Genomic DNA, 27,433 nt, shown 5'->3' with positions numbered 1-27,433 from the left:
GACAACTGTAACCTCTATCCTTCAATCAGTCAATCAATCAAAGCATTTGTAAAGCACACTACTCACCTGTGAGGGTCTCAAGGCACTGATCTAATCGTTAATGTCTCACAGCTGCTTTTGGCATGATTAACCAACCCACCTAGCTAATTACCCGCCTTTTAAATCAGCAGTGAACTGATTGGATTGTCGTCTCCCTATCTCTAAATGCTCCTTTTTAGTCTCTAGGTCCTCATCTGGCCTCAAGCCTGGTCCCACTCATCTCTTTCCATTTAAATTACTACCACAGTTGCATTATTTTCTCCCTAAATGACTCCTCCTCTCTCTTGGAAACTATGGAACATGATAGTCTCCCTTGTATGCATCTGATATTTAAAATGTTATTGAATTGCCCCATTGATCACCAATCTGTATAATTATCTTTCAACAATGAGATGATGTAGTGCCATGATGCTGTGTACAGTGCTTCTGAATGGAAAAGCGCCATATATAATTTTCAAATGTTCATGTAAAAATTGGTGATACTCATACTTATGGGTTATGGATTATGAAATAGTAATGACCTTTCAAAACTAAGACAAAACTGTTACATATGAAGATGTTTGTGGATCAGGACAGCTGATGCACCATTTATTGCATACCTTGAGAAAATATAATGGGACTATCATGAGCCCTTTTAAGTTCTCTGTATATTTATTTACTGCACAAATCTTAGCACAAAGCTACCACTAAGACCTACAATCCAAGTCAGAACAGCACTGCAGTGTTACAAAAGTACCTTGGGGAAACTATCTTATGTATTTGAAGGTTTCCTGTCTGAGGAGGAAATTGCCTTCTCATCTTGTACACTGTGACTGAACAGTACGCCTTCAGTTTACATGAAGACCTGCAATGCATCACTTTTCTTATGAAAGGCGAACCTACAGATGATTTAAAACATGGGCTTCTGTCTGGGTGATCATTTTGGGATGTGGAACACCCTTTATCCCAAAGCAATAACTACAGTTACTGTGCACCTTATCCTGGGTATACAAGAGAAGGAGCATTTGTATTTTCAAGGTCATATTATGTTTACTGAGATAAGACTTGGGACTTTTAGACCTCACATTGATGACAACTGAAGAAGACTAATATGTTCCCTTTATGATCCTCAATTATATGAAATGGGTTAGGGATAGTCTGCACGTGCAGAAACCTGAACAGTCACCAGGTTCGGCCAGATTACGCATGATGTGGAATCCAATGACAAAATTTCAGGTGCCCACAATGGTTGATACGCCTGAAATTTCCATATGGAATTCCTGTAATGATGAGTTACTCCCCGTTGAATGGGAATAACAGTGTGGATCCTGGCACAATTTCACTCCGTATTCTCTATTCCATGGGGATTAACACTCCCATTTAACAGTGAAACATTGAAAAAAAGGACTACTCCTATTTCACTCCTATTATATCGGCTGTCACTGTCGATTCTGAACCAGAAGTGGAAGTAGAAGCCAAGGTGGTGGAGCCCTGCTGTGCCTGCTGAAAAGGAGCGGTAGGAGCCGCACAGCACAAAGGAGTGGTGCGGCACAAAGTACAATGCAGGCCTGGTCCCGGTCCTGTGTAGGGATCATTGTAGGTGAGGTGCCCGCTGAGTCCGCCGAAAAGTCTTCAGGTCCCTGGTGAGCTGCGGGTGCAGATGCACATAGTGGCGGAAGGCTCACGTTGGTAATGGCGGCTGCAGTAGACTGTTTACGCCCAGGTGTAGGCTCCCCCCTGAGTGTCCCTCGATCCAGAGCGCATCTCGGCTTTTATAACTTGTCATAATTTCTCATAGCTTCAGATAACTTCTATGGGACTGATCCTGAAATGTAGTAGTTAGCCAGTAGCTAATTAGTCAGTCAGTCGGCAGCAGCCAGGTAGCTTCGTCAGTTCAATTCAGTTGCAACATAACAGCAATACAGCAGCATTATAGCAGCATGCGAGCGACAAACTGCAACAAACAGCAGTGCAGCAATCACATGGTGGAAGTGCTCTCGATCTCCTCTCCTATCTGTGCAGTGGGGCGGAACGAAGTTTCCTTGACAGACAGTGAGCGTGGCTGTCATAGCAAACAGCCACAGATTGCGAGCTCTGGGTCCTCACGGAAGCCGTCTTGCTAGGTCTGGGTGCAGCTTGTGAGTGATCCCGGCATGGCCCTTTCACCGCCCCTGCGTGCCCCGCTCCTTCTATTAAAAATCCCACATTGCTGGTACATGCTGCAGTAGGTCTGAAGGCCGGGTGGTAAGACTGTGCAGTTGGGCCAGGGACTTTCAATTGTCGCTCGTGGAGCTGAAGTCGAAGAAGAACTTTGAAGGCGATCCAGACTCACAATTGCCCTTTTACCAACCTCTGATTCATTTTTGCCCCTCCCCCCCCACCGCCACTGTTGGGACACACCCAAACTCGCCAAGGCCAGCGGCCCAGTGGCTGACAACGATCATGATGTCAAAAGAAGGTGCAAAAGAAAATGAAGGTCAATGGATCAGAAGTCCATAGGGGTAAGCTTGAACAACTTACGCCACTAATCATCCCTTTTCAAGCATTTTTCACGAACCCAGGTAGCACAGGCAAGTTTACATTCTTAACGGGTTCCATCTGCTGTTATATACTCAAAAACTGAAGAGATCAAGGGCCTTCCGACCCCTCTTGCTCCTTTAAAGCTAGCCTCTTCTCTGACTCATTTGGAATCATGTCCTGACCATCCTCCAGATCTGTATCGAACGTGAGGGGAGTCTAGCAAAAGCATGGCCCAAAATGCCAAACAGCAGGCCAACACTGTTATTATTAAGGCCATGGTTCACTCAACCAACAGTCAGCAATTACATCTGCCTCAAGAACCAAGCGATTACATTCCACAGCAGTATGCCAAATCGGGCACGACTAAAGTCATGGTTCATATAGACAGTTCATAAGAACCAGAGAACCACAACCACTCACTGACCAAAAAGATCAGACTAAGGAAACTAGGGTTTTGTTATCCAATTCAGCTCACCGGCACTCAGCGCCGAGGTTGCTTCAAAGCTCAGTTACATCGGGCATAAAACAGGGAAACACAGTAAGTAACAGTGTTGTTATTGCCAGTGGTGAGATGGAGGACTCCTGGCTACATTCAATCTCCATAACGAGTGATGAGGATCTAGTGCAAGCTCTGGAGTTGAAAACGTTTAATATGCCTAACACTAATGTGTTGTGTACACCCTTGCGAGACCACACTCAAACACCTTGACGGCCAAAGGAAGTCCATTGTATTACCACGTTAACATCAAATATGGCAGGTCCTTCGATAATAGAAATCTCAAGCGGCATGTGTGATGCCCATCCTGACGAGGGCAGTACCTCCAAGGGGAAGAATGGGTGTAGTCTCAGGGTTCATGTGAATAGTAGCAGTAGTGATTCTCCCATACACAGTCAACTTAGTGGATGCTAGACAAGGCCATGGCGGGGGAGCTCTCCTGGCTGCACTCTTCTTTAAGCGCGCTGCAATCTTCAATTACAGCATTAAATATGCAATCAGACAAATTAGACCTTCAGATTGACCTAATGAACATCATGGCAATGCACATTGCAGGCATCAATGCTAAATTGGATAAGCTAACTCATTTGTCATCTACTGTCAAGGCTCCAACAGAACAGCTCCAACAAGATGCCTACAAATTTGGACCAGTCATTGATAAACTGAGTACTCTGCCAGCCATTCTAACAAACATTCTGGGCGAAGTAGAACTAGCAATAAAACTGCCCAAACTGCCCAATCTGGCTGCAACCAATTTAAACTTGACGGTGCATCTCTGTGCAAGTGGCCGTAAACCCGGTTGATCAGCTGGCATCAACTTCAGCCAGTTCAAGACTTAAATTTAAAGATCAATGAACTGCCTCAGTAACACCAGACTCCTACGGAACCCCAGGGATTAATACAACAAGTGAGCGGACTATTCAACCTGCAGTCCCCTCACTATCTCAGGTGGCAGAACCTTGCATGACCATGCCTGAGGTTTAAACTAAAAGACGGAGGAAATGTGCCAGGAAGGCAAGGAAGAACACCAGGCATGGTGACTATGGTAGCAACTTTTACTCCATATTTGTGGCTAAATCGAAGCAGCAGCACACCTCGTAAGCAAGGAAACTCCAAAAGCCCATGGATTTCGAATCCTTACAGACTCCAACAACAAATGTTAACTGCACAGTCCGCTGGTGACAGCATTCTACAGACAGTTTCCCCCTCCCATCCAAATCAGGCAGCACTCAGATCGGGAGAGTCACATCCCCCACGTCTACCAGTCTTGAAGCCACTGATAGTGGTGCAGGCTGACCTGTCTTTCTAAAAGAGATCTAGTGAGCCAGGAACTCTCTGCAGCACCGGGAGTAACCCGGCCTAAATCTGCAGATTCTAAGTCACCTATACAACAACCGTCTAATTTAGTTCAGTTCTTGCAGGGCTCTCAGATAGTGCCTTTAACAATACCAATAGAACCTGAGGGTGTTAAACAGACTGATGCACTTGGAACTAAGCCATGGGCACGGGGTCGCCTCAGCCTCATGCAAACAATCCCTGCAAGCCAAGACAACACACGGTGGTTTAATTCAAAGCTCACATATCGACCCGACCAGGTTGTTCAACCAGAAGTTAAATTGAATGAATTCCCTTTAAAGTCCAACCTTCCTTCGAGGTCAGTCCATCAACAAAACGCACGGACCAGCTTCAACTAAGGTGACTATTCAAAACTCACAAGCTATCAGAGATGACATCCAGCATCATTCAGCACAAAACAAGTCGGCTTGCCCCCCTATCATGGTTCCTTGTGGTGAGCAGCAAGAAGACAAGATCATGGTGAAATTTATCACCCATGAAAAGGTATGTCAAGCATCAAAACAACAATTGCGACTGTGCTACGGAAGGTATGAATTTTGAAGCTCAGCAGGTTATTCTTACCCTACAATATATATTGCAAGTCCAACAGCATACACCAAATAGAGGCAGTATCCTTAGACTGTTTGCTGAGATGCCATCCCCTCAACACTTTGAATCCTCTGATTTAATTTCCGTGAAATTCCTCCAAAGAGGTGACCCTTCTGGACCAGAAAGAACACTCACCACTTGGAGGTCCCAGGAGATACCCTTATTGATCCTAGATGCCAAAGAACAGTTTGAATCCTGGGGTATAACTCTCTCTAAACTGCTCAAACAATGATATCTGTTCCCTTTACTGGTGACAACGTCAAGGACAGAGAAATTATCCCTGTGCTCCTCAAGGGCATTTATTCTTTCCTGCCTCTCAGGTACCAACAGAGGTATTCTTTTGGACAAAGAACCAAGAGAGGAAGGAATCCATACTGAAGCCTGACTATGGCCCCCTTGCTCCTCGTGTATACTCTGTGCTAGATCAAGTTTGTGACCCGGTAGCAACGGGCCCACTTCTGCAAGAACAACTTGTGGACACCTCCCTTGTAGATTGGCGGTGGATAGCATCTACATTAAATGCTTCAAGGAAAACCTGACCCCTGAATCACTGTGCAACAAATAAGGAACAGCCACTGGTTGTAAATATTCTGTCCTGAAACATCGCTGGTCCAAAATATGTAATTACCAACGGTTTTGCATTAGTAAACCGAGGCAGATATGAATTGGTTAAGCTGCAAGAATCAAGGTTAACCAGCCCAATGCATTTAAGGGGCTATATGCTTCACCACGTCAGCGCCAAGAAATTAAATTGGTCGGACAGACTGTGTGGTGGCCTGCAACCTACGTCTCGGATGCATTATGTGTAACCTCAGAATAACTAGCAAATTTTTCTGATGATCTACAAGTTATTAAGCTCAACTTTGAAAACAGCCATCAAGCAGCCCCACTCGTACCACTTAATGTCTATGCTCATCCTCGCAAAGTGTGAGAGGTTCTGCTTCTCAAGAAACTACTGCAAGAGATTTCGGAAATTAGATACTCACCCAACATGGGACATTCTGGTGATGGGTAACTTCAATGTAAATTTAATTTACACTCCTGATAATGATGAGCAGCTGGCAGCAGAAAATGCTTAATGGTCAGTGCAATCATAGGTGCCCCATCCCCAGAAGCAACAGGACAGCACTGGTAGGGAACTGGCGTATTAGGGCATCTGGGCTTGAGGGTCCTTAATGGGAGGGCCAAAGATGACACCACATAGCCTGAACTCTGGTTCTATAATCGATTACACTATCATGACCCTCCCTCTGCTGTTGCAACTGAGGAAGTTCAGAATCAAAACTACGCTTTGTAACGACCACTCATACCAGCATGTAGAACTGGCACTGATCACAACTAGGCACGCGCTAGCACCAGCAGATTCTGCTAGCCTTGGATCAATTAACTTGAAGTGCCTAATCTGGTCACATCGTTCTCTGCCAAAGCTAACCGCCAAGGCTAAAGCAGCATTCCAGTGCTGCCATATGTCGGCAGTGGAACCATGGTCCGCTTTCTTATCTAGATTATTATCTCTCAGTTCCACATCTTGGCCCATACTGAGCTAGGCGCTTCAAGAAACTGAGCTTGTCGGGCAAAACCTTAATGTTAAGAATGAGGATGCGGAGAGAGCTTAGAATGATTAAGAAATCAAATGTCAAAACAACCAGATGTGAGATCATAAAACACTTAAGAAAAAGCTACAAACAACAGTTATGGCTAGAGCGGAAAGAGGGGCAGGACAATGTTTGGTCAAGATTACATTTCAATTCAAAACTAGCTAACACCAGGGCTTTTTGGGCTACGGTCAATGGCATCGACCATGAGTCAAGAGCTATTAGTTATTTGTCTATTCCCAAAGAAAGCTGGGCAGTTTATTTGATTAACATGTTTACCAACCAAGAACGGACAGACGAAGTAAACTCGCAGTTGGAGCCTCAAGCAAGTAACATGCAGGACCTGTCAGATTCCCCTCGATACACAATGGAGAAGGTAGCCCAAGTGGTCATGATAGGGCACAGTGACGGTGCACCTGGCCCTGATGGCTTTGCGCAGACTATATTCAAGTCGGATCCGGAATACTGGTCCAAGTCACTCTCAACTTTATTTACTGAGGTAGAACTTAGTAGTACTATTCTGGATAGTTGGACAGGCCCCATCATCATTGCGATATATAAGGGATTGACCGATCTAACCCAGTCAATTTCAGAATGATCGCTCTAATTAACTCAGAAGCTAAATACTATGCCTCTTTAATTTTAGATGATTTGGTAGAATGGTCTAACTCTCAACCTTGTCCCCCTAAATCAAACTGGTTTCCTGAAGGCTTATGGCACTATGATTAATATACTAGCATTAACTGTTATAGCTTACTAATCTAGGCGCCTTAAGAAAAAGCTGCATTCATGTTTTATAGATTTTAAATGCGCCTTTGACTGCGTGGAGAGATCCCTACTATGGAGCAATCTAGAGGGCCGCAAGATAGAATCTTGCCAGCCATAGAAATGCTGTATGAAAAAACTTTGGTCCAGATCAAGCTTGCAGATGGTACGAGGTTATTGAGGAAGGTTTCCACAAAAATTGGCCTCAAATAAGGGTACGTCCTTGCCCTGCATTCATTTTATCTTTTCATGTCCGACCTGTCCCCTAAGCTAGATGAGATTAACTCGCATTCACTGAAGCTAGGGACGCAACCTATATCACATCTCTCAAATGCCAATGACATTATTCTTCTGAGTCACACAAGAGTGGGTCTACAGAGATCAGGCAATGTACAGGCCACATTTGCTTTAGCTAAGAAACTGGAAATTAACATCGGCAAATCAAAAACCATGTCTATTTGGAACACCTTTGACCCTGCCCTTAATCTCAACCTAGACAATACAACTTTAGAAGAAGTTAGGTATTATGAATATTTGGGCCTCAACATACACAACAAGTTGAACTTCTCAGCGCACAAACAACACATTATATGGAAATGCAAGGCTTTGACCTTTGCCTTCTGTGCTCTCTCCAAGAAGTTGAATGGGTGAAACACCAAGTGCTAGCCTTACGACTAGGGGTTCTGCCCTCACTGGCTCATCAGCCAGCATGGAAGCATCGTGGTATGACATCATGTAGACTGTGTGGTGCTGAGAAAGAGGGCATTGTTCACCTGATCTGCATCTGCATCTGCCCGGCCCTAAGGAAAGCCTGCCTCCAACTGCTGAAACCTGCTTTTGTTACGCGAGGTGTTTGATCCTGTTGGCTGGCTGTAATGAAAGTCTTGGATGTGGCTGATTCACAGATAAACTGTAAACTGGTGAGATTTCTAGTGATGCATGCTAAGTACTTCGTAGCCCACTGGTGACTTTTCAACACGCCCTTTCGCTGCTCTGTTTTTAGGTATTACTATGAAGGCCCAGCAATATACTTCCGAAATGGGACAAGTATAGTTGCAGTTATTATACAGAATATTTTGAATTTAGGAGTTTTATAATCTCCACGCTTACTGCGAACGTTTTAGTCAATATGCACAAGGGTTAATTAATAATCTATTTAATGGTTTTATTGCACGCTAAATTCTTGAGTTCTATAAAAGTTTATAAAATGGTAAGCTCCTATATTCAATGGCCTCTACTACCAAACTGTTAGGCACTAAGCACTTTACAATTTACTGGAGGCATACAGATTTGCCACCTTGACTCTTTCAATGTTTTGTTTACTGAATGTATCTGTCCATGCCACTACCTAGCTGACAGAATCTGTTTATGGAAATTTAATAGGCAGCCGAAGTGCCATTATGAAGAAAGGTTTAGAGCCAAGAAAGGCTCAGGTGATTGTATAATTGAGAATTTGATCTTAACAAATGCTAAGCCTGCAATATATGCCTTTGGTATATAGTTGCCCTGTCCATTTAGTAGCACTTTAAAAGACTTTTCAAATGTTTTTTATACTTGGATATGGCGCTCGTAATTATGTTACATGTTATTTGGGTCATTTTATATGTAATGGTTTTAATTAACTTCACATGTTAATAAATAAATTAAATAAATAAGACTACTCCACTCCCACGTAACACCTGTTCTCAGCTGGTTTTAAATATGTGCTAGGATGGGAGGATGAGGGATGGGGTGGCGAGGATGGGGGAAGGGAAGGGGAGACAATCACCTGGCAATGTGGTTGGCTTGCATGCTGCCTCTGTGCCATTGAAGAGGGTCTGCAGAGACTGGAGAACTGGATTTGCTGCAATGTAGTCCTTCCATTACTACAATTTTACTTGGTAGATTTTCTGTGGGGTTTTTTCTGCGCCGGGACAATCCAGGTGCCAGAACGCTTGTGATTGGGGAATTTAGAGCTCCACCGAACTAGAATTCGAGCTAAAGTGTGGGCACTTTGTAGTTTTCGCTGTAGTAGGAAGCACGTGATGCTAGGTGTAATTCTAGAGATGAATATCTACAGATTTTTTCCAGCTGTCCTTAGACAGCCAACCTCAAAAGTAGGAAATTATGACAAGTTACTATCTTCTTTAGAGAGATACGCTAGCAGCTTTCAGCAGCCTGTGTGATTTTGTGTTCAGTAGAGAACGTGGAAATACCTGCATCACCAATGTTAAGCTTCAGTAACTTTTATTGGTATGCAGCAAACCTATACAGTGCAACAAGGACATGACGCCTGAATATCTGAGAGCAATAACCGTCCATGTGAGCATGACAGTAGAAGGATTCCAAGTGTATATGAAAATAAATGTCTGCATGAACAAAAGTGTGTCAAGAAGCTTCCACGCTAAGTGAAGTAACCACTAAGAGCACCATCTACGAAATGTCACCAAAAACTACAAACCCTTATATGCTGCAAACCAACATCTGCTCTAAGAGGCCATCAACCCAAACTCAAAACCAGAAATATCTCCTTTCAATCAGCCCCTAATTAAAGACGCCAGGTGAACTCATAACTATGGCATGTTCCTTACCTAAACTTCCCACCCGTGAACCCCCCCCCTCAAGAATTTCTTCTAGTTAAACATGTAATGCTTGCTCGAGTGAACAACTTTGAGTTTGGCAGAAAGTGTCTCATATAGATTTTGGAGCCAGATGGTCTAGATCTTCATTAAGGTGGTCATTCTAACCCTGGCGGTAAAAACCGCCAGGGCGAATGACCGCGGTAGCACCGCCAACAGGCTGGCGGTGCACCGCTGGGAATTCTGACCGCGGCGGTTCAGCCGCGGCCAGAAACGGAAAGTCGGCGGTGTACCGCCGACTTTCCGCTGCCCTTGAGAATCCTCCATGGCGGCGGAGCGCGCTCCGCCGCCATGGGGATTCTGACACCCCCTACCGCCATCCTGTTCCTGGCGGGTCTCCCGCCAGGAACAGGATGGCGGTAGGGGGTGCCGCGGGGCCCCCGTAAGAGGGCCCCAAAAAGAATTTCAGTGTCTGCCTAGCAGACACTGAAATTCGCGACGGGTGCTACTGCACCCGTCGCACTCCAGCAACTCCGCCGGCTCCATTCGGAGCCGGCTTCATCGTTGCTGGGTCTTTCCCGCTGTGCTGGAGGGCGGCCTTTTGGCGGTCGCCCGCCAGCACAGCGGGAAAGCCAGAATGACCGCTGCGGTCTTGTGACCGGGTGCGGTCATTTGGCGGTAACCGCATGGCGGGCGGCGACCGCCGCCCGCCGCGGTTAGAATCAGGGCCTAAATGCCAGCTGGCCTTTTTCCCCAAAGGAGAGTCCAGACTTGAGTCAGGGAACTGCAGGATGATTCAAGTGTCACAGCAAACAAATCTCATTTTTTTGTTGCCTTTGTGTCCTCTTAAGAATCTGCTCTCTCAATTCTGGTGACCGCAAGAATACTATTACCATTCGGGAAGGGATTAGTCCGTTCCCACAATCTATTGTAGGGAATCTGAAACAAAACTCAAAGGCCACTTCTGGCTTAATTTGCCTCCAGTCAACTCCTGCAACTCTTGCAATCATGTGTATGTAGGGATATCTGTTGGAACCCTAAGCCCCTTATTTGTGTCCCTTTACAAATATTCTCCCAGGTTCTCATCCCTAGACTTCACTCTGTTTGCCTCACATTTCTAGATTTGTTCTATTCCTGGAGGCTAGAGGTAATATTTGCTGTGCCTTTTTCTTGTGCCCCAAGGCACGCTTTAGGTTTTTCCCACTGCCTGCTCAAACCCCACAAGTCTCCCAGTGAGTCTTTCTGACTTCCGCCCCACAGGACCTTCACTGTAGTAACCTCCAGTCTTGTCACCAGTTCACCGTGAAGAGCAGTGATGTACTTCAGTAAGGGTTTCTAGCTGCAACTCAAAGGAGTGTTTCCTTCTCTTTTTCATGGGCCAAGAGTTTTTTTTAAACCAAATGTTATTGATTTTACAAGGAAGCGGGAACACCACCAATTGTAAAGAAAAGAACATCTGAATACCATACAGTTACAGTACAAAAATCGATTGTGCCATCTCACATATGACATTGCTCACTTTCCTTGCTCGTCCCTCATGAAAACCCGTGGCCATAGGCCAAATCCCAAGCATGCCTCATCTCTTAAGTCAATTAGAGTATTCGATCCAACCATCCCATATCTTGTCATGCTTCTAGGGATATCCCCGCACTTAGAGTCCAGAAGTTTCTGACCATTTTGCGACATTGAGCCTTTCAGCCTAAGGACTTCCTCCCTAGCTCCTTATTGCTTTTGTTGCTCCTAAAGCAAATCACACATTGTGGTTTAAATCGCTGTTTCATATCTCCTGAAGAGGATCAACCAATGAAGCTGATGCCCTTACTCTCTCATACACACTACGCAAATGTAGAGCTTAGACCTCACTTTGCACAAAATGGCTAACTCTTTCAGTTCCTCCCACAACACATAGGATCTTCCAAGGCAGCAGGTGCGACTGCTCCCTGGGAGGAAGGCCAAAGAAGGTTTGAGCCCAGAAGGGGAGCTTCAAATTGGAAGACTCCTTTGAAGGACAAATGTGGTGACCACACAGATGTGGAGCTGCTTTTTTGTTTTTTGCAAATGCAAAAACAACACGGTGATGGATGGCAAGGTTGAATTAATCTCAGCCACTGGCAATCGCTCATTACTGCATCCCAATCCATCCTTTTTTGCCCATCATGCCACATCAGTTTGGACCCAGCCATAAGCAAATCAGTCTTGACCCTGCCCGGTCCAGACCGAACTGCCAGGCCAGGTCCTCCCTGAACCGGAACACAAGCACTTATTGTGAGACCCCAAGTGTGATAAAGTAAAGCATATCTCCCTCTACTGGGGGGAGGTGATTAACAACTCAGGAAGGAACTCAAAGGATCTGCCAAGGCAGGTGGGGTGACTGCCCCCTGGGAGGAAGGCCAAGCAAGGTGTGAGCCCAAAAGGCGAGCTTCAAATTGGAAGCCGCCTTTGATGTACAAATGCACGGTTATCACTCTAAAGAGGAGCTGCTTTTTTGTTATTACAGACAGGCCAGCATCTTGGGCAGAGAAGGAAAAGCTCTTGACAAACCGGGTTTTAAAGCGGAGAATACCCCATCATTGGATCAGCATCATCAGCATCCTTCAGCATCTCCAGCATGCTTGTATCCTTTGCATCAGGACCATTTATTTAAAGCCTATCACGGTTCACCATAGAGCCCAGAACTGGACTGGAGACTGCTGACTATGAGGATAACTATCCTACCAAACCTCATAGGCATCTTTGACCTGTTGAAGTTGGTCGCTCAAAATAGAGTGGGGTGATAGTTTATGACTCTAGAAGTGTTTTTCAAAGTGAACCGCTAACCACTGTAGTGGTCATTGCTTGTTTCCGTTTCAAATTAAAAGCAGTTATTTATTATTTGGCTTATAATTTATATCTCCGGAACACTCCTGTGGATTTTTGTTGTTGATGTATCGTTTTAAATATAAAAATATACCTTCATTTTATAAATTGGTGTCAAATTTTTATGCAGTATTGTTTCTCTCTTCTTAAGCTGTGTTGGTACTTCTTAATACTTTACACTTGTTCCTTTGATTAAGTCTGACTGCTCAGAGCCACAGCTATGCAGGACTGAACTATTTTGAAACAATTCTGTCAGGACCCAGTACAGTTTATTAGGCTGTGAAGTCTCACAGCCACACCACATGATAAACCGCTTTCCTCGCTTGTCAAGCAGACAAGAGTCATTATTAAATATTGAAACAAAACTGTATATCATCATCCTAGTGGCAAGGCTGTAACCCTACCGAAGTCAGAGTTTATTCCTGGGAGACAAGCTGGGTCTGACACTAAGAATTTTTTACATATCCTAGAACAGTGGTTCTTAACATGTCCTGTGGTCTGTGGGCAACGGCTGTCTGCAACACCTTCTCATGGGGTCTGCGACTATTTAGAAAATAAAATTATTCTAGAAGATTAATTAAGTAGGCATATATAAAAAAGGTAATTTTTATTTTTTAATTTTGAAACACTCCAAATTTGAAGGGATATTGTAGAACCAGAACAAGTGCTTTGAACAGAATGTAGCATGAATGATTGGCAGATTGAAATAAAGCACAGGTAGGTGCCGACAAAAAGCCTTAAGTGCAAAAAAAAAAAGAAAAAGCGATTTGCTAGAATCTAGCACGTCACTTTGTCTTTTAGAAATAAAAGCAAATATTAAAAAACTATGACTTTCCCATTCAAATTTAAATTGATGTATAAATATTTGGGAAATTTTGTATAGTGCTTGGAATTTCAAATGGTAGGAAGTTCTTGGGTGGGACCCTGGCTTCCAGTACTGATGCACAGGTGGGTCCATGGAAAGAAAAGGATTAAGAACTACAGTCCTTAAACTCATCCAGAAAAACCTCTGCAATATCCTGTTGCATTAATTTGACATCAAGAAGATGCTTGACAGAATGGACTGAACATATATGGTGTACATATTACAAACTATAGGAACTTGGACAGTGATTCCGACGGTAAATCATGGCCAGCTATCAGTCGCCAATAGCCCATGAAAGAGTCAGCAGCATAACATTCTCTCATAATGATTGAGTTCATCACCTGACATGGAGGCCTCTCCCTTCCCACTGTTATCTGCCTTAACTCTGGAGCCCTTAGCAAATTCAATTAGGAACAAAAAGGAGATCAAAGGGGTTGAGATGGCAGTAGATACCTTGAACCTTATGTTTGTCAGTGACATGGACCAGCCACTCTTGGTTCCTCTCTGCTTTGCTGAACTAAGGGTTTACCAAACTGATTTGGGTTTCCAAAATTAATCTAGCAAAATCTGAACCTCTTCTCCTAAATCAACTACCATAACAAAAAGACTGACTGCACTACTTAAATGATATCCTACAAAATTCGGGGTTGGTAACATGCCTTTGTGTCCCATTGAGGTATTCCACTTCACAGGTTGTGGGTTTCAGTTATATGCACATATTAAAGGCTTCCAGAAATGGCATAGAAATCACTTCTAATGGCTATACAGTATAGCCATAGTTAAGGTGAAGATACTACTGCAAATCCTGGATTCGTTTCAGGCAATCCTCCCAGCACTCCCATGAACAATACCTAAAAAGCTCCAGACCACAACTTCATATGGCAGGAGAAAACACCAAGATGGCCAGAAGGGTCATATATATGACTACGTAACAGGGAAGTTTGGCTATCACTCACCTTCAATCCTATTTTCAAGCTGCATGACTAAGATGCCTGGTGGAATGGGAAAAACTGGAAACAAAAGAATAATTGTGTTCTGATTTCTCCACCCCTCTCCCAGCAAGTACACCCCTCTGGCAGGTGCCTTGGCGTCGACAAGCTCAGACTTTCTGCTGACTATATTTCACTCCCACCACTAGGACTACGTTATCAAATTAGGGCACAGTACGTGAATGCCAAGGATTCACAACCTCCCCTTCACCGTTTACAATTATCTGTCTAACTTCACATATCTGATACAGACTTCTAGTTGCAGATTCCTTCCCTTAGAATTTCCCCCAGACGTCAGACTGGGTCCGAAGACTTTTCTTTGAGCAATACCCTTGCGCGTCGGTAGGTGGCGTCAGTCGACTCCGCAGGTGTCCTTGGCGTCGTAGTTGCCGTAATGATGTCGGGAGTAGTACATAGATGCCGCCTCAGCGCAGTGATGTCAGTTCTTTCTTTCCACGTGCTGATCCGGAGAGAGCTACCCTGATCTCTTTTTGACTGAGTTCGACCATTTTGGTGAGTTTTTGGTGCGTCGAGATGTCCCCGAAGACCAGTTTCAAGCTGTGCGAGGATTGTCACGCGTGATGTGGGTGGCGGATCTACATTGGGTTTGTTTATGGTGCCTAGAGCGCAACCACTACCCAAAATCGTGCTCCGAGTGCCGGGCCATGCACCCAACGGCCTTGAGGGAGCGTTCTCTCAAGCTCTTGGCGGTCTGGTGCTCGACTCCGTGTAGGTCCCGGTCACGCTCGAGAGGAAGGTCTCGAGACCATTCACGAAGCCACCACCATTCGTCTTCCTCAAAATCTTCGGGCACAGGTAAGAGGAAGTCGTTGTCGAAGCGGTCGCGTCACCCTTTGACTTCGCCCCGTCACTCGGCTTATGCGACGTGGGAGGAGCGCCGACGCGCAAGGCCTCCATCCTCAGAGCCTGCTTCTGGGTCTGCTCAGCGCTTCCCGGAATTTCCGGGAGTCGGAGCGACCCCAGCCCAAGTTAAAGAATTCTATGAGGCCATGCGCCTAATTTTTGGGCTGACCGACCCCGATACGGCTCCTTCTGGCCCAAGGGGTTCGGTTGAGGAGCCTTCAGGTTCCGCACCGACGGCTTCAGCTCTGGCCACCAAGGTCCCCTCCGGATCTGCTCGCGGATGACGCTGGTCGTACTACTGAGGCCTTCCCCGGTGCCCGTTCGATTGTCGACGCTCCTACTGACGTTGACCCGATCCTTATCCCTGATGACTTTGAGTCAGAGCGGCTTCGGCTGACGCTGCTTCTGTCCTCGATGGGGCCTACTCACCCCAGGTCAGATTTGGACCCTTTTTCCTATGGGTACAAATTTGGGGAAGGATTGGAGGGGTCCCTGGACACTTATGAATACCAGGATGACCCATCTTTGGACTGGGCACAGGAATTGGGCAAGGGCAGTGGACTGGACCCTTCTCCAAATGCTGGCGTGCTGTCTCCTCCTACCGTGGCTACAGCGGAGGTAGCGAATTATGCAAGGGTGGTCAGTAGGGCGGCTGAGGTCTTTGGCCTTGAGCTACCTACTGTAGAGGTCAGGTCCAGTCTCCTGACGGATGTGCTTCAACCAGGGGCTTCCACATCTGAGCCCCTTTTACCTTTCAATGAAGCCGTCACCGATGTCCTTTTGGGTACTTGGTCCAAACCCAACACAGGAGCTCCTGTGAATAGAGCTATCGCACCCCGCCATCGGCCCGTCCTGAACGACCCTAAATTCCTGTACTAACACCGCACGCCTCAAAGTCTTGTCATCCAGGCTTCCTCTTCCGCAGGTGCATTTCCTTCCGCACCCCCGGATTGTGAATCAAAAAGGCTGGAACAATCTGGGAAGAAGATGTTTTCTTCCTCCAGTCTCGCGATGTGGTCCGTGAACACTGCATGCCGTTTGGGCCGCTATACCCATTGTCTGTGGAATACACAAGTTCTGCTGCAGATACCAGAGGAGGCCCGTGCTATCGTCTCCCAAGCCGTCATTGATGGGAGAGATGCAGCAAAATTCACGATCCGATGTGGGCTGGACACGACCGACTCTCTAGGCAGATCGGTTGCGACGACGGTGGCCTTAAGACGCCACACCTGGTTGCGTACCTCTGGGTTTTCGGGGGATGTCCAACAGTCTCTCATGGACATGCCCTTTGGTGGCTCCTGTCTCTTTAGAGACAAAGCAGACTCGGCCTTGGAGAAATTCAAGGATTCCCGGGCTACGCTTGGTCCCTTGGCCTTTCAGCTGCCCCTCGCCCCCAGCAGTCCGCTTTTCGCCCCTTTTGTGGCCACGGAAAGGGCTCCCTGTTGCGCCTTCCACCCAGCCACCATGCCACCCATGCTGTTCAGCTGCTGCGTGGCCGAGGACGTCGAATCCCACATGGGTGTGGGACAGGGAACACGAGGTCTGCCCAGTCCACCCCTGCCCCCGCTGCAGCCTCCAAACCCTCCTAGTCCGTCCCCTCACTGTGATCTAGTTGACGTCAGGATTTCCTATCACCTGCCCCACTGTGAATCCATCACTACGGACAGGTGGCTTTTGCAGGTAGTTCGAAAGGGCTGTTCCCTCGCTTTCAAATCTGCCCCTCCGGCCATGCCTCCATCACACAGCCCACTTCCGGAGGATCATTTGGCACTTCTCTGCCAGGAACTTGCGCTTCTCTTGGCCAAGGGAGCTATAGCGAAGGTCCCTGTGCCAGAAGTAGGTCGTGGTTGTTATTCCCACTACTTTCTGGTGCCGGAAAAGGACAAGGGCTTACGTCCTATCCTAGACTTTCGGTACCTCAACTACTTCCTCATGAAGGAAAAATTCAAAATGCCCACCCTGCCTCAGGATCTGTCTGCCTTAGACCCAGGAGACTGGATGGTAGTGTTAAACTTGCAGGACACTTATTTCCACATCCCCATCCTTCCTGCCCACAGATGTTACCTACGATTCGTGGTATGTCACGAGCACTATCGGTTTACTGTGCTCCACTTAGGCCTTACCACCGCCCCTCGGGTGTTCACAAAAGTGATGGCGTGGTTGCAGCTCATCTGAGCAGGTTAGGGGTCTCAGTCTTTTCCTACCTCGACGACTGACTGTTGAAGGTGGCCTCGCCCCAGAAAGTCGTCTCCCACCTTCAGACTACGGCAAGCCTCCTGCACACGCTGGGGTTCACTATCAACATGCTGAAGTCACACCTGACTTCTCTCAGACGCTCCCTTTCATCGCAGCTGTTCTGGACATAGTGCAGTTTCGGGCTTATCCTCCTGAAAAATGAGTCCAATATATTCAGGCTATGATTCCGATCTTTCAGCCTCTGTCTTGGGTTTCGGTGAGACTGACTCTGAGGCTGCTGGGTCTCATGGCCTCATGCATCCTGCTAGTGACACACGCCGGATGGTATATGCGGGCTCTGCAGTAGGACTTGAAGTTCCTGTGGGCGCAGCATCAGGGGAATCTCTGATATGGTCCAGATCTCAGAGAGGAATGCGAAAGACCTGCAGTGGAGGCTTTCGAATCCACATTGGGTCCATGGCAGATCTCTCTCCCTTCCCCAACCAGATCTATCTATAGTGACAGATGCGTTGCTCCTGAGTTGGGGCGGCCACATAGGAGAGGCGGAGATCAGAGCCCTCTGGTCTCCGGTGGAGTCTGGGCTCCATATCAGCTTTCTGGAGCTCCGGGCGATCAGGCCTACGTTAAAACTATTTCTTCCTTTTCCTAAAGGGAAGATAGTGCAGGTGTACACGGATCTACCACCATGTGTTACTGCCACAAACAGGGCGGAGTAGTGTACTGGACCCTTTGTCAGTAGACACTACACCTCTGGACATGGATGGAACATCAGGGCATTACCCTGGTGGTTCACCATCTGGCGGGTTCTCTCAACACCAGAGCGGACGAACTCAGCTGTCGATGCACAGCCAATCACAAATGGCGTCTCCATCCGGAGGTGGTGCAAGGTCTCTTTCAGCAGTGAGGAGAGCCTTGGTTAGATCTGTTCGCCTCCGCATAGAACGCGCAATGTCAGCTGTTTTGCACGTTGGAGTTTTCAAGGCGGCACTCACTCGGAGACGCTTTTCGTCACCAGTGGAACTCCGGCATCCTTTAAGCCTTTCCGCCTACACCACTTCTGCCCAGAGTTCTCAAGAAGATCAGGAACAACCAGGCCCAGGTCATCTTGGTGGCTCCGGACTGGGCACGGAGAGTATGTTATCCAGACCTATTGAGAATGGCCATTGATCCTCCACTCAGACTGCCTCTTTGGGCGGATCTTCAGTCGCAGCAGCAGGGGACAGTTATCCAGCTGAACCTGTCCAATCTCCGCCTTCATGCGTGGAGATTGAGCGGCGACAGTTGACCACTTTTGATCTTCCACGCGAAGTCTGTTTTGTTATCTTGCCAGCTAGGCGTCTCGCCACCAAAACGGTATACGCCTGTCACTGGCAAAAAATTTGTGGCATGGTGCACCAACAAATCTGTTGATCCCCTCTCTGCCCTTCTATCTAAGGTTCTTTTGTTCATTCTTTCTTTGGCCCAGCAGAGCTCTGTTTGGGCACCCTTAAAGGGCATTTATCTGCCATTTCGGTCTTTCTTAGGTTACCTGATCAGCCCTCACTCTTTAAATCTTCTATTGTGAGTAGATTCCTAAAAGGTCACACCCATTTATTTCCTCCCACTCCATTTATCATGCCTCAGTGGGAACTCAATCCTGTCCTTGCATATTTAATGTGTACTCCCTTTGAGCCGATGCACAATTGCCCATTATGCCTCCTCACTTTCAAAACTGTCTTTATTGATGCCATCATTTCTACTCGCAGGGTGAGTGATCTTCAGGCCCTTTGGTCCAAACCTCCATTCTTGTCTGTGCACCCTGACAAAGTGGTGTTGCGCACTAAGGCTTCCTTCCTTCCCAAGGTTGTTATGCCTTTTCATGTAGGCCAGTCCATCACCCTGCCTACTTTTTATGCACCCCCACGTCCTTCCCATGAGGAGGAGAGACTCCACCGTCTGGACCCAAAAAGAGCATTGGCGTTCTATCTTAATCGTACCGAAGATTTCCGGGTGGACGATTAACTCTTTGTCAGGTATGTGTGTGCAAAGAAAGAGAAGGTGGTGCAGCTACGTGGGCATCCCTGCACATGTTTGCTAAACACTACTGCCTGGACAGTCAGGTTCGTCGGGATGGCAACTTTGGTCGTTCGGCCCTGCAGGACTCTCTAGTATGATCTTGGTTCGCAGCCCACCTCAGAGGATAGCATTGCTTGGGTATCTACTCTAAGGTAAGTAATCTGCAACTAGAAGTCTCTATCAGATGTACAAGTTACTTACCTTTGGTAATGAAATATCTGGTAGAGACATATTCTAGTTGCAGATTCTTTACCGACCCACCCATCCTTCCCACTTGCGAACTGATTTCTAGGGACAGGGGTTCCCCCTTTAGGTCCTTAACTCTGGTGCACCAATCTCAGTGTTATTAGCGGCTATGGGCTTTGGCTTGGAAAGTTATTAAAAGAAACTGACGTCACTGCGCTGAGGCAGCGTCTGTGTACTACTCCCGACATCATCACGGCGACTACGACGCCTGCGTAGTCGACCAATGCCACCTACCAACACGCAAGGGTATTGCTCAAAGAAAAATCTCCAGATCCAGTGTGATGCCTGGGGGAAATTCTAAGGTAAGGAATCTGCAACTAGAATATGCCTCTACCAGATATTTCATTACCGATGGTAAGTAACTTGTACTTTACCCCGTCAAATGGTAAGCAAAAATTATGAAAAGAGAGGAAAGATGTGTAATACTGGATCTCTTTTCCCCAATGGCCAAGTGAAATCATTTGAGGATCTTAAATGGCAATATAATGCCCCGGAATCTTAAAAAATCTCCTATCTACAAACTTGGCCATACACCCATCAAGCAAGAGCGAGGCCTCTAGCCCACTAACAATTTTTTAAAAGTGGCTGAAAGTTGAGAGGCATGGCAGAAACTTTGTATAAGCACAGAAAATGTAAAAGGACATGCTAGGCATATTCAGTGCTTAATTTGGGCCGGCATGTATTTTTCCTCATCATTCGTTTCCAAAGAGCATGCGAAGGAAAAACACATAAAGAGAAAGGAAAGATGAAGAGAAAGATGGAAAAACGGTCACACGGGGATAAGCAATGGGCATATTATGAGAAGATGAAATCCTTGGACAGAGACGCAAGGAGGAAAAAATTGGAAAACCCCTTTTACAGAAAGAGTGGGAAGAATGAAATGAAGGGAAAGATTTTCGGCTCAGAGTGCAAAGATGAGAGACTCAATACAAGCTCCCGATGTACTAGTTATACAACCCCATAGAAACTAACAGCACGAGATAAATCTAGAAATGGCGGTTGTTGGAGGGAATATAGGGCTGTGGGTACGTTAACAAACCCTCCTTGGCACTGGCTCAATTTGAGTAGATGGTGGGAGGATGTTCTCAAAGAGGTAGAAATATCCTTTTTAAATAGCAATTCCAAGGGAACCCAGAGCGGTCCTCCTGGGCCTCCCATTTAAAGGCAAAAGATCCCACGGTTTGGTAAGGAGTAAGCAACTATTAACTAGTAGTGATCCTGGCGAGATGGGAGGAACAGGAGAACCCGGCCTGCAAGATTGACTTGTTAGAATGGGGAACACGCTAGCTGTGGAAAAGATTACACTCACTGGAACTCAAGCTGACATTGTATGAGACAGACAGAAACCCGTTGCTTATAGTACTGTACCAGTAATACTCAGAACTCACATGCCTGCGCTATCTAAGAGTAATGTCTCACCCAAGGAAAACTCCCCCAAATGCTGAGGTAGATAATGCATAAGTGATAACTCTGTCCTTCAATGATATTGTCATGACTGAATGCTGTAGCTTTATTGAGGGGACGTGGGATAGCTGTGGGTGCTCTTTCTCTTAATGCAGTCGTGTGCTTGATCCCTGCCAGCCAAAAGATGTACACGGTATGTGTTGTTGAGAAAACGAACGAAAACAGTTAAAACGAATATACTTCTAATTTACTATAGTATAGTAACCTTGGCTCCTGTTATGACTCTCCGAGTGCTCCTTTTTCACTTTTTAGTTCTAACCTTTCAAAATAGTTACGATGTTTAAATCTGTATTTTGTGTTTTCTATCACCAGGTGATCACCCTCCTGTGGGTCGCAGACTGGATGGTTCACCACATCTGGAGAAAGGGGAAAGACCCAGACAGCTTCTGCATCCCGTACTTGACGGCGCTGGGGGACCTGCTTGGCACAGCCTTATTAGCCCTTAGCTTCCGCTTCCTCTGGATCATTGGCGACCGAGATGGCGATGTGGGCGACTGAATTTTCAAGCCGTTTCTGACTGACTCGGCCCCAACACTGCAAAAGGGAAAAAATAAGTGATGTTATCCTCCTTCAGGCCTTCGTTGCCTGGGATTCGAAGAGCAACTGCAACTATGATGGATAAGGGATTGGTGCAAGAAAATGCTTTACTTGACGTTTACAGCAAAAGGGCAATTCCTGTTTTTTCATTTTGTACTGAGAGAACAGTTTGCTTGTTGCCATCACTCCTTGTTGAGGGGCCAAAAATGTAGCTTTTTCGGTTTAGAAAATGGTATTTATTTTTTCACAGAGCAGAATGGGGATCATAGTTTTCTCTGAGCACTTCCTTGGATCGTAAATGATATTCCTTTGATGGACACATGGTGGTCGTCATCGCGAGAAGCTCCGCTCTTTGCAGAAGAGTGCCACGTAGCGCTACTAGTTGATTGAATTGACTGAACTGTGGTCACGGTGGTTTTTTTGTTGTTCTTCTTCAACCTGAGTGTTTGTTGCCTGTGTCTGTCTAGCATGTGGAAGGCTTAGTGCAGGGCCCTTGCCGTGCGCGGCATGCATCAGACTTGCCCCTATTTTTCGGATGCTTCGTCCAGCATGCTCCTGCACAGAAAGTGGGATGAGCCGGAGAGACCAGAGCCACGAGTGACCCATGCAACATGGCTGTGCAGAGACATGACTTCAGTCACCCATGACACGGGACGGCAACGCTATCGCGAGTGTACCCAGCCTACCAAATGCATACGTTGAAATATATTCAGGATTAAAGTTGTCTAAACCTTTACTGCTTGTGACTGAATGGGGTGCGCCATTCATGCGACACACGTTGTCTTTTGGGGCTGTCATTCTGTCATCAGCAAATTAATCACCCATCAACGGCGCCTCTCGTCCTGTGAGGAGGGAGGGGCGGCAGATCTGTTTAGCAAAATATAGTGGCACGTTAAAAGCACCCTCGAGCCTTTCTAGGACTTCCGGCCTTTTAGAGTGAACACCCCGCGCTGTCTCCCTGTACCTTCCTTCTGGGGTTACTTTATAGGTTAGGGGCCACACTCCAGTGGAAAATTAGCACTAAATAACCGTTTTTAAGTACTCTTAGTAGGAAACCTAAACAAAACAAACCTTTACTTTTAAAATAAATACATACAAAGGGACAAGTGGTTTAAATTCAGATTAGGCAAGATAGCATATGGCTCCTTTCAGAAGTACATTTTAAATGAAATGTAGCACTTTTTTGGAGGGGAGAGCAGGTTCAATTTCTAGTATGTGTGTGTGTATATATATGTGCATATATATATATATATATATATATATATATATATACACGTTTTGAGTCAAAGTAATGCGCACACACATATTGTGTACACACAAATATTATATTTTTGCACAAACTTTTCAAAATAATACATCAACCCTTGCCCTGGCTGTGTTAGAAACCAGAGACCCTTTTAGTTCATTGTTTGATTTGACATAGGGCTCTTCTGAGTAGCGTGGATTCCTATTGGAAAAGCTTTGCGTCCGTCATTTACCTTTTCTTTGAAGTATTTCTGTCTTCAGTTGAAGAAGTGCTGTACTATGTGAAATTTGATTCCATCAAGCACTTAGGCGTCCAAGGGGCCCGGGCTGGTTAAGTGAACTGTGAGAAGTGTGATTTCACGTCTCACTCCCTCTCCGCAGGCTGTATTAGACATGGTGCCCCCAAGGGCACAACTGCCAATGAGCCTGGTTTTCGCACCTCCAGGGCACCATGATGTTTGAGAAGGGGCCGCAAACGCTTGTACAAGCCATTCTGTAATACCGACCGCACCTGTGTACATCTTGCACCAGTGCAATCACAAGGGCCATTCCCTCATTTACAAGGGGACGTGGCTCCATGCAAATGAACGAACCCTTTACCTTTGCGCCTGCATCATATTACATATTTGAGCCTTGTGTCGATAAAACTGGAAGCTCAGTGCACCTCCAGCCCCCTCGTTGGTACCATTTTGTAGTGGGCACTGGTTTCCCAAAGATGCCCCCAAGCATACTCTTGCAGGAGGGTATTCACACATTGCGTCCACCTGTAAGGACATGCTGACTGGAGTGAAGAGTGAATTGGCTGCGTCAAACAGCTGGTCACCTTGCACTAACTGGTCACCGTGCAGAGGCGAGATGCTTGTGCATTGTGAACAGCAGTTTTTTTTTGTTTGGGCCTGCGACTGGCACACCCAGTTACGTAAACTGGGACAGGGCACCCAAACCGTAATTCAGGCCCAACATGTTTGGCAAATTTTCTCCATTATTTCACGGCGTTTCTTGCTCACAAATCAGTGTGTGCATTCAATGTTCTACATTGCCACTGAATGGTAAGTGTACATAAACACTATCCGCTTCATGATGTCTGTGGCAGCAATAAACTCCGGTCACATGGGACGTGAGGCTTTCTGATGAGCTAAGGACCTTGCACTATTCACTCTACCCTCTTGTGCCCCCCTCTGCTACTTGTTTACTTTTACTCCTGTTCTATATATTTTTGAGCATAGAGTATTTTGACATCAGCTATTGTAGGATCCACTGTTGATGTGAATCAAACCCATCAGTAGACTGGCAGAGCCCCAAACCCGCCAAGGTACGTCTCCTTGTAAACCGAAGCACAGGTTGTCAGGAAGAACAATCTGAAAACACCTACTGTGACAGACCATCAGATTATGGTCTGTACGGGTTATACTTGCATTAGGCCCATGAACCGCTAAGTAGTGTAGCTGTGCAATGTTGACCAGACAGATACATCGGGAGTAAGTTCGCAGTGATACAATTAGTAATCTTTCATTTTAATATGGTACGAACTCGAACAAGTACGGCATACTGGTATGTACATATATTTGAGTATAAAAAAATAATTGTAATGATGTAGCACTTTCTATGATTTATTACACTGTACCTGTTTCATCTGTGGGCATCCGTTAATGTTTGTATTAACCATTTAGCTGTTCATTGTTTATTTTGTTTTTTTAGACATTGTCCAACAGCTCTCTATTAAAGCCTTCCTAATACTTCCTACGTTTGCTTTGAAAAATGTTGAGCTGTTTTACTCCTCTAATAGCCAGCACTTTCAGCTCTTGACTTCTCTGTGTTTTCTAAGAATGGTCGTATTTTCACTTTATTGCATTGAAGAAGCAGAATTATTTGCAACTAGTTTCTCTTTTCCAAGGGAGCTATATTTTTATAAATGATACAGGACACAATATTTTTGTCAGACCATAATATGATTGTTTGATATTGTGGTACCATACCATGAGAAGGTGAGATTCATTGTCTGTAATATTCAATACTCTTCTTATTAAAATGAGATAAGATATCAATAATCAGTACTAACACGTAATGGGTCCTATGGGTTGTCTTTGTTCCGGCCAAAGTGATTCCACTTCGCTTGACTAGTCACTCCTGTCAGACCCACAGCACTGACCCCAGAAAGCAACAGAAGCCCACCCCACTAGCACAATTCATCAGAACACTTAGGGTGTGTGGAGATGTGACATTTCCAGCAACAATTTATTTCAGAAAGCAGGCAAGTAAAATGTTGTCTTTATGCCCTACATCTGTAACTGATGCCTAGGATTATAGAGACAGTTTTTGGACTGCTCCTTGGTGAAGATAGAAAATTAATGGGGTGCAGAATGAGGAGATGAGGCGCTAAGGATGGCAAATTACCCTAAATATTATGACCGGGGAACCAAACAAGGGAAACACCCTACCCTTAGAGGCATAGATCACCTCAAAACAAGAACAATACACAGTGAGGTTCCCCACTTATGGAACCAAGTATAGAATAGTATGATGAATAGACAGTATCATAAGAGTCCATGGCTCATAGAGCAAGTATTAGAGTCCATTGATGAATCCAAAAGTTTATTGGAAATATTCAGAACATCAAAGGTAGATTGCACTTCCAGCCACTTCCAGCCTACACGTGAAAGACCAAAGAAAGAACACCAAATAAAATCACCTATAGCCGCAAATTGAAACTTAAAAAATACTTTCAACAGAATTCCTCTAGCGTCACGAGTATTGATGCCACTGCTCCGGTTTTGAGTACTACTTCTATTGAGGATGTTCGAGATACTGCAATCTTAATCTCTCTAGCTGAACGTGATGAAGATCCTGACATTACTGCCAGAATTCTAGATGATCTAGATGTTACATCTAACAGAAGTGTTTCTAGTGGACTTAAAAGTAAATCTAGGTGGACTCCGAGATCCTTTGGTTTGAATTCCCTAGACAAGTTCTTTGATATAGTTTGTGAAGACTTCAATAACTATTTAACTAAGAATAAGTATCGATATATCTCCAGTAACTTGAGTACAGAGGAATTAACTGCATTACAAGAACTCAAGCAGAACAAAAATATCATCATCAGACAAGCGGACAAGGGTGGGAATGTGGTCATCATGAACAGAGTAGATTATGATAATGAGATTTTGGCGCAATTGAATGACTTGTCATGTTATGAGAGGATCACACATAATCCAGTCCCCAGTCTTGCATATATGATTAACAACAAATTAATGATATGGCAACAACTAGGGTTACTTAATAAAGATGAATATCTTTATCTAAAAATACACCATCCTCGTTATCCGTGCATTTATACTTTGCCTAAAATTCATAAAGGTTTACTTTTCCCACCTGGGAGACCAATTGTATCAGGCATACTTGGTCCTACGGAGAAACTCTCAGAATATGTGGACTGTTTTTTACAACCATTGGTTCATAATCTTCCTTCTTTCATTAGAGATACCATGCATATTCTTAGCACTTTGAATGACGTGGAATGGGACAGTAACATGTTATTGGTGACTTTAGACGTGGTATCTCTTTATACTTGTATTAATCATGATGTGGGCTTAGAGGCCTTGAAATTTTTCCTAAACAAGAGATCAGCAAGCTTGTGGGATCACACTATGATGTTATTGGAAATGGTTAACATGATAACAACTAATAATTTCTTTTTGTTTAACGACATGTGGTTTCGACAGAAATGTGGTGTGGCGATGGGTTCCAAGTTCTCTCCATCCTATGCTAACCTATTCATGGGATGGTTTGAACACACTTGGATTTGGGGCCCTAATTCTGCTAACTTGCAAACACATATACTGTTTTGGGGTCGGTATATAGACGACTGTATAATGATCTGGACAGGCGGGGAAGCAAAACTTATGGAATTTTGTAGTTTCTTAAATTCTAACATTATGAATGTGAAATTTACGTACCAATATAGTGCGGCTAGGATTGAATTTTTGGATGTTGAACTCTTTATATTTGAAAACAGAATTCATAGTAGGCTTTTCCGTAAGGCGACCGCCTGTAATTCCATTTTGCATGCTGAAAGTGCGCACCCCAGACATCAGGTGGCATCAATTCCCTTTGGAGAATTTTTGAGGGCGAGACGTAACTGTAGCATAGATTCGGAGTTTGTGACCCAGATGAATGACATGGTAAGGAGGTTTTCAGCACAGGGTTATTCTAATAAGATTATT

At 45.4% G+C, this 27,433-nt stretch overlaps 1 protein-coding gene across 2 annotated transcripts in view; it reads left to right on the top strand.

Annotated features, from left to right (window-relative positions):
* Positions 1-24,952, top strand: part of SLC41A2 (solute carrier family 41 member 2) — a 325,633-nt gene extending 300,681 nt beyond the window's left edge. For both annotated transcript variants that reach the window (XM_069229008.1, XM_069229009.1), the window contains exon 11: positions 21,744-24,952. In XM_069229008.1, coding sequence (XP_069085109.1) covers positions 21,744-21,929 — 186 coding nt within the window. In that variant the 3' untranslated portion in view covers positions 21,930-24,952. The remainder of the gene's footprint in view (positions 1-21,743) is intronic.
* Positions 24,953-27,433: the final 2,481 nt, after the last annotated feature.

This window comes from Pleurodeles waltl, chromosome 4_1 (genome assembly GCF_031143425.1).
Source record: "Pleurodeles waltl isolate 20211129_DDA chromosome 4_1, aPleWal1.hap1.20221129, whole genome shotgun sequence".
NCBI classification, from domain to species: domain Eukaryota; kingdom Metazoa; phylum Chordata; class Amphibia; order Caudata; family Salamandridae; genus Pleurodeles; species Pleurodeles waltl.
The sequence above is the reverse complement of the archived record's forward strand: the minus strand, read 5'-3'. Positions and strand labels throughout refer to the sequence as shown.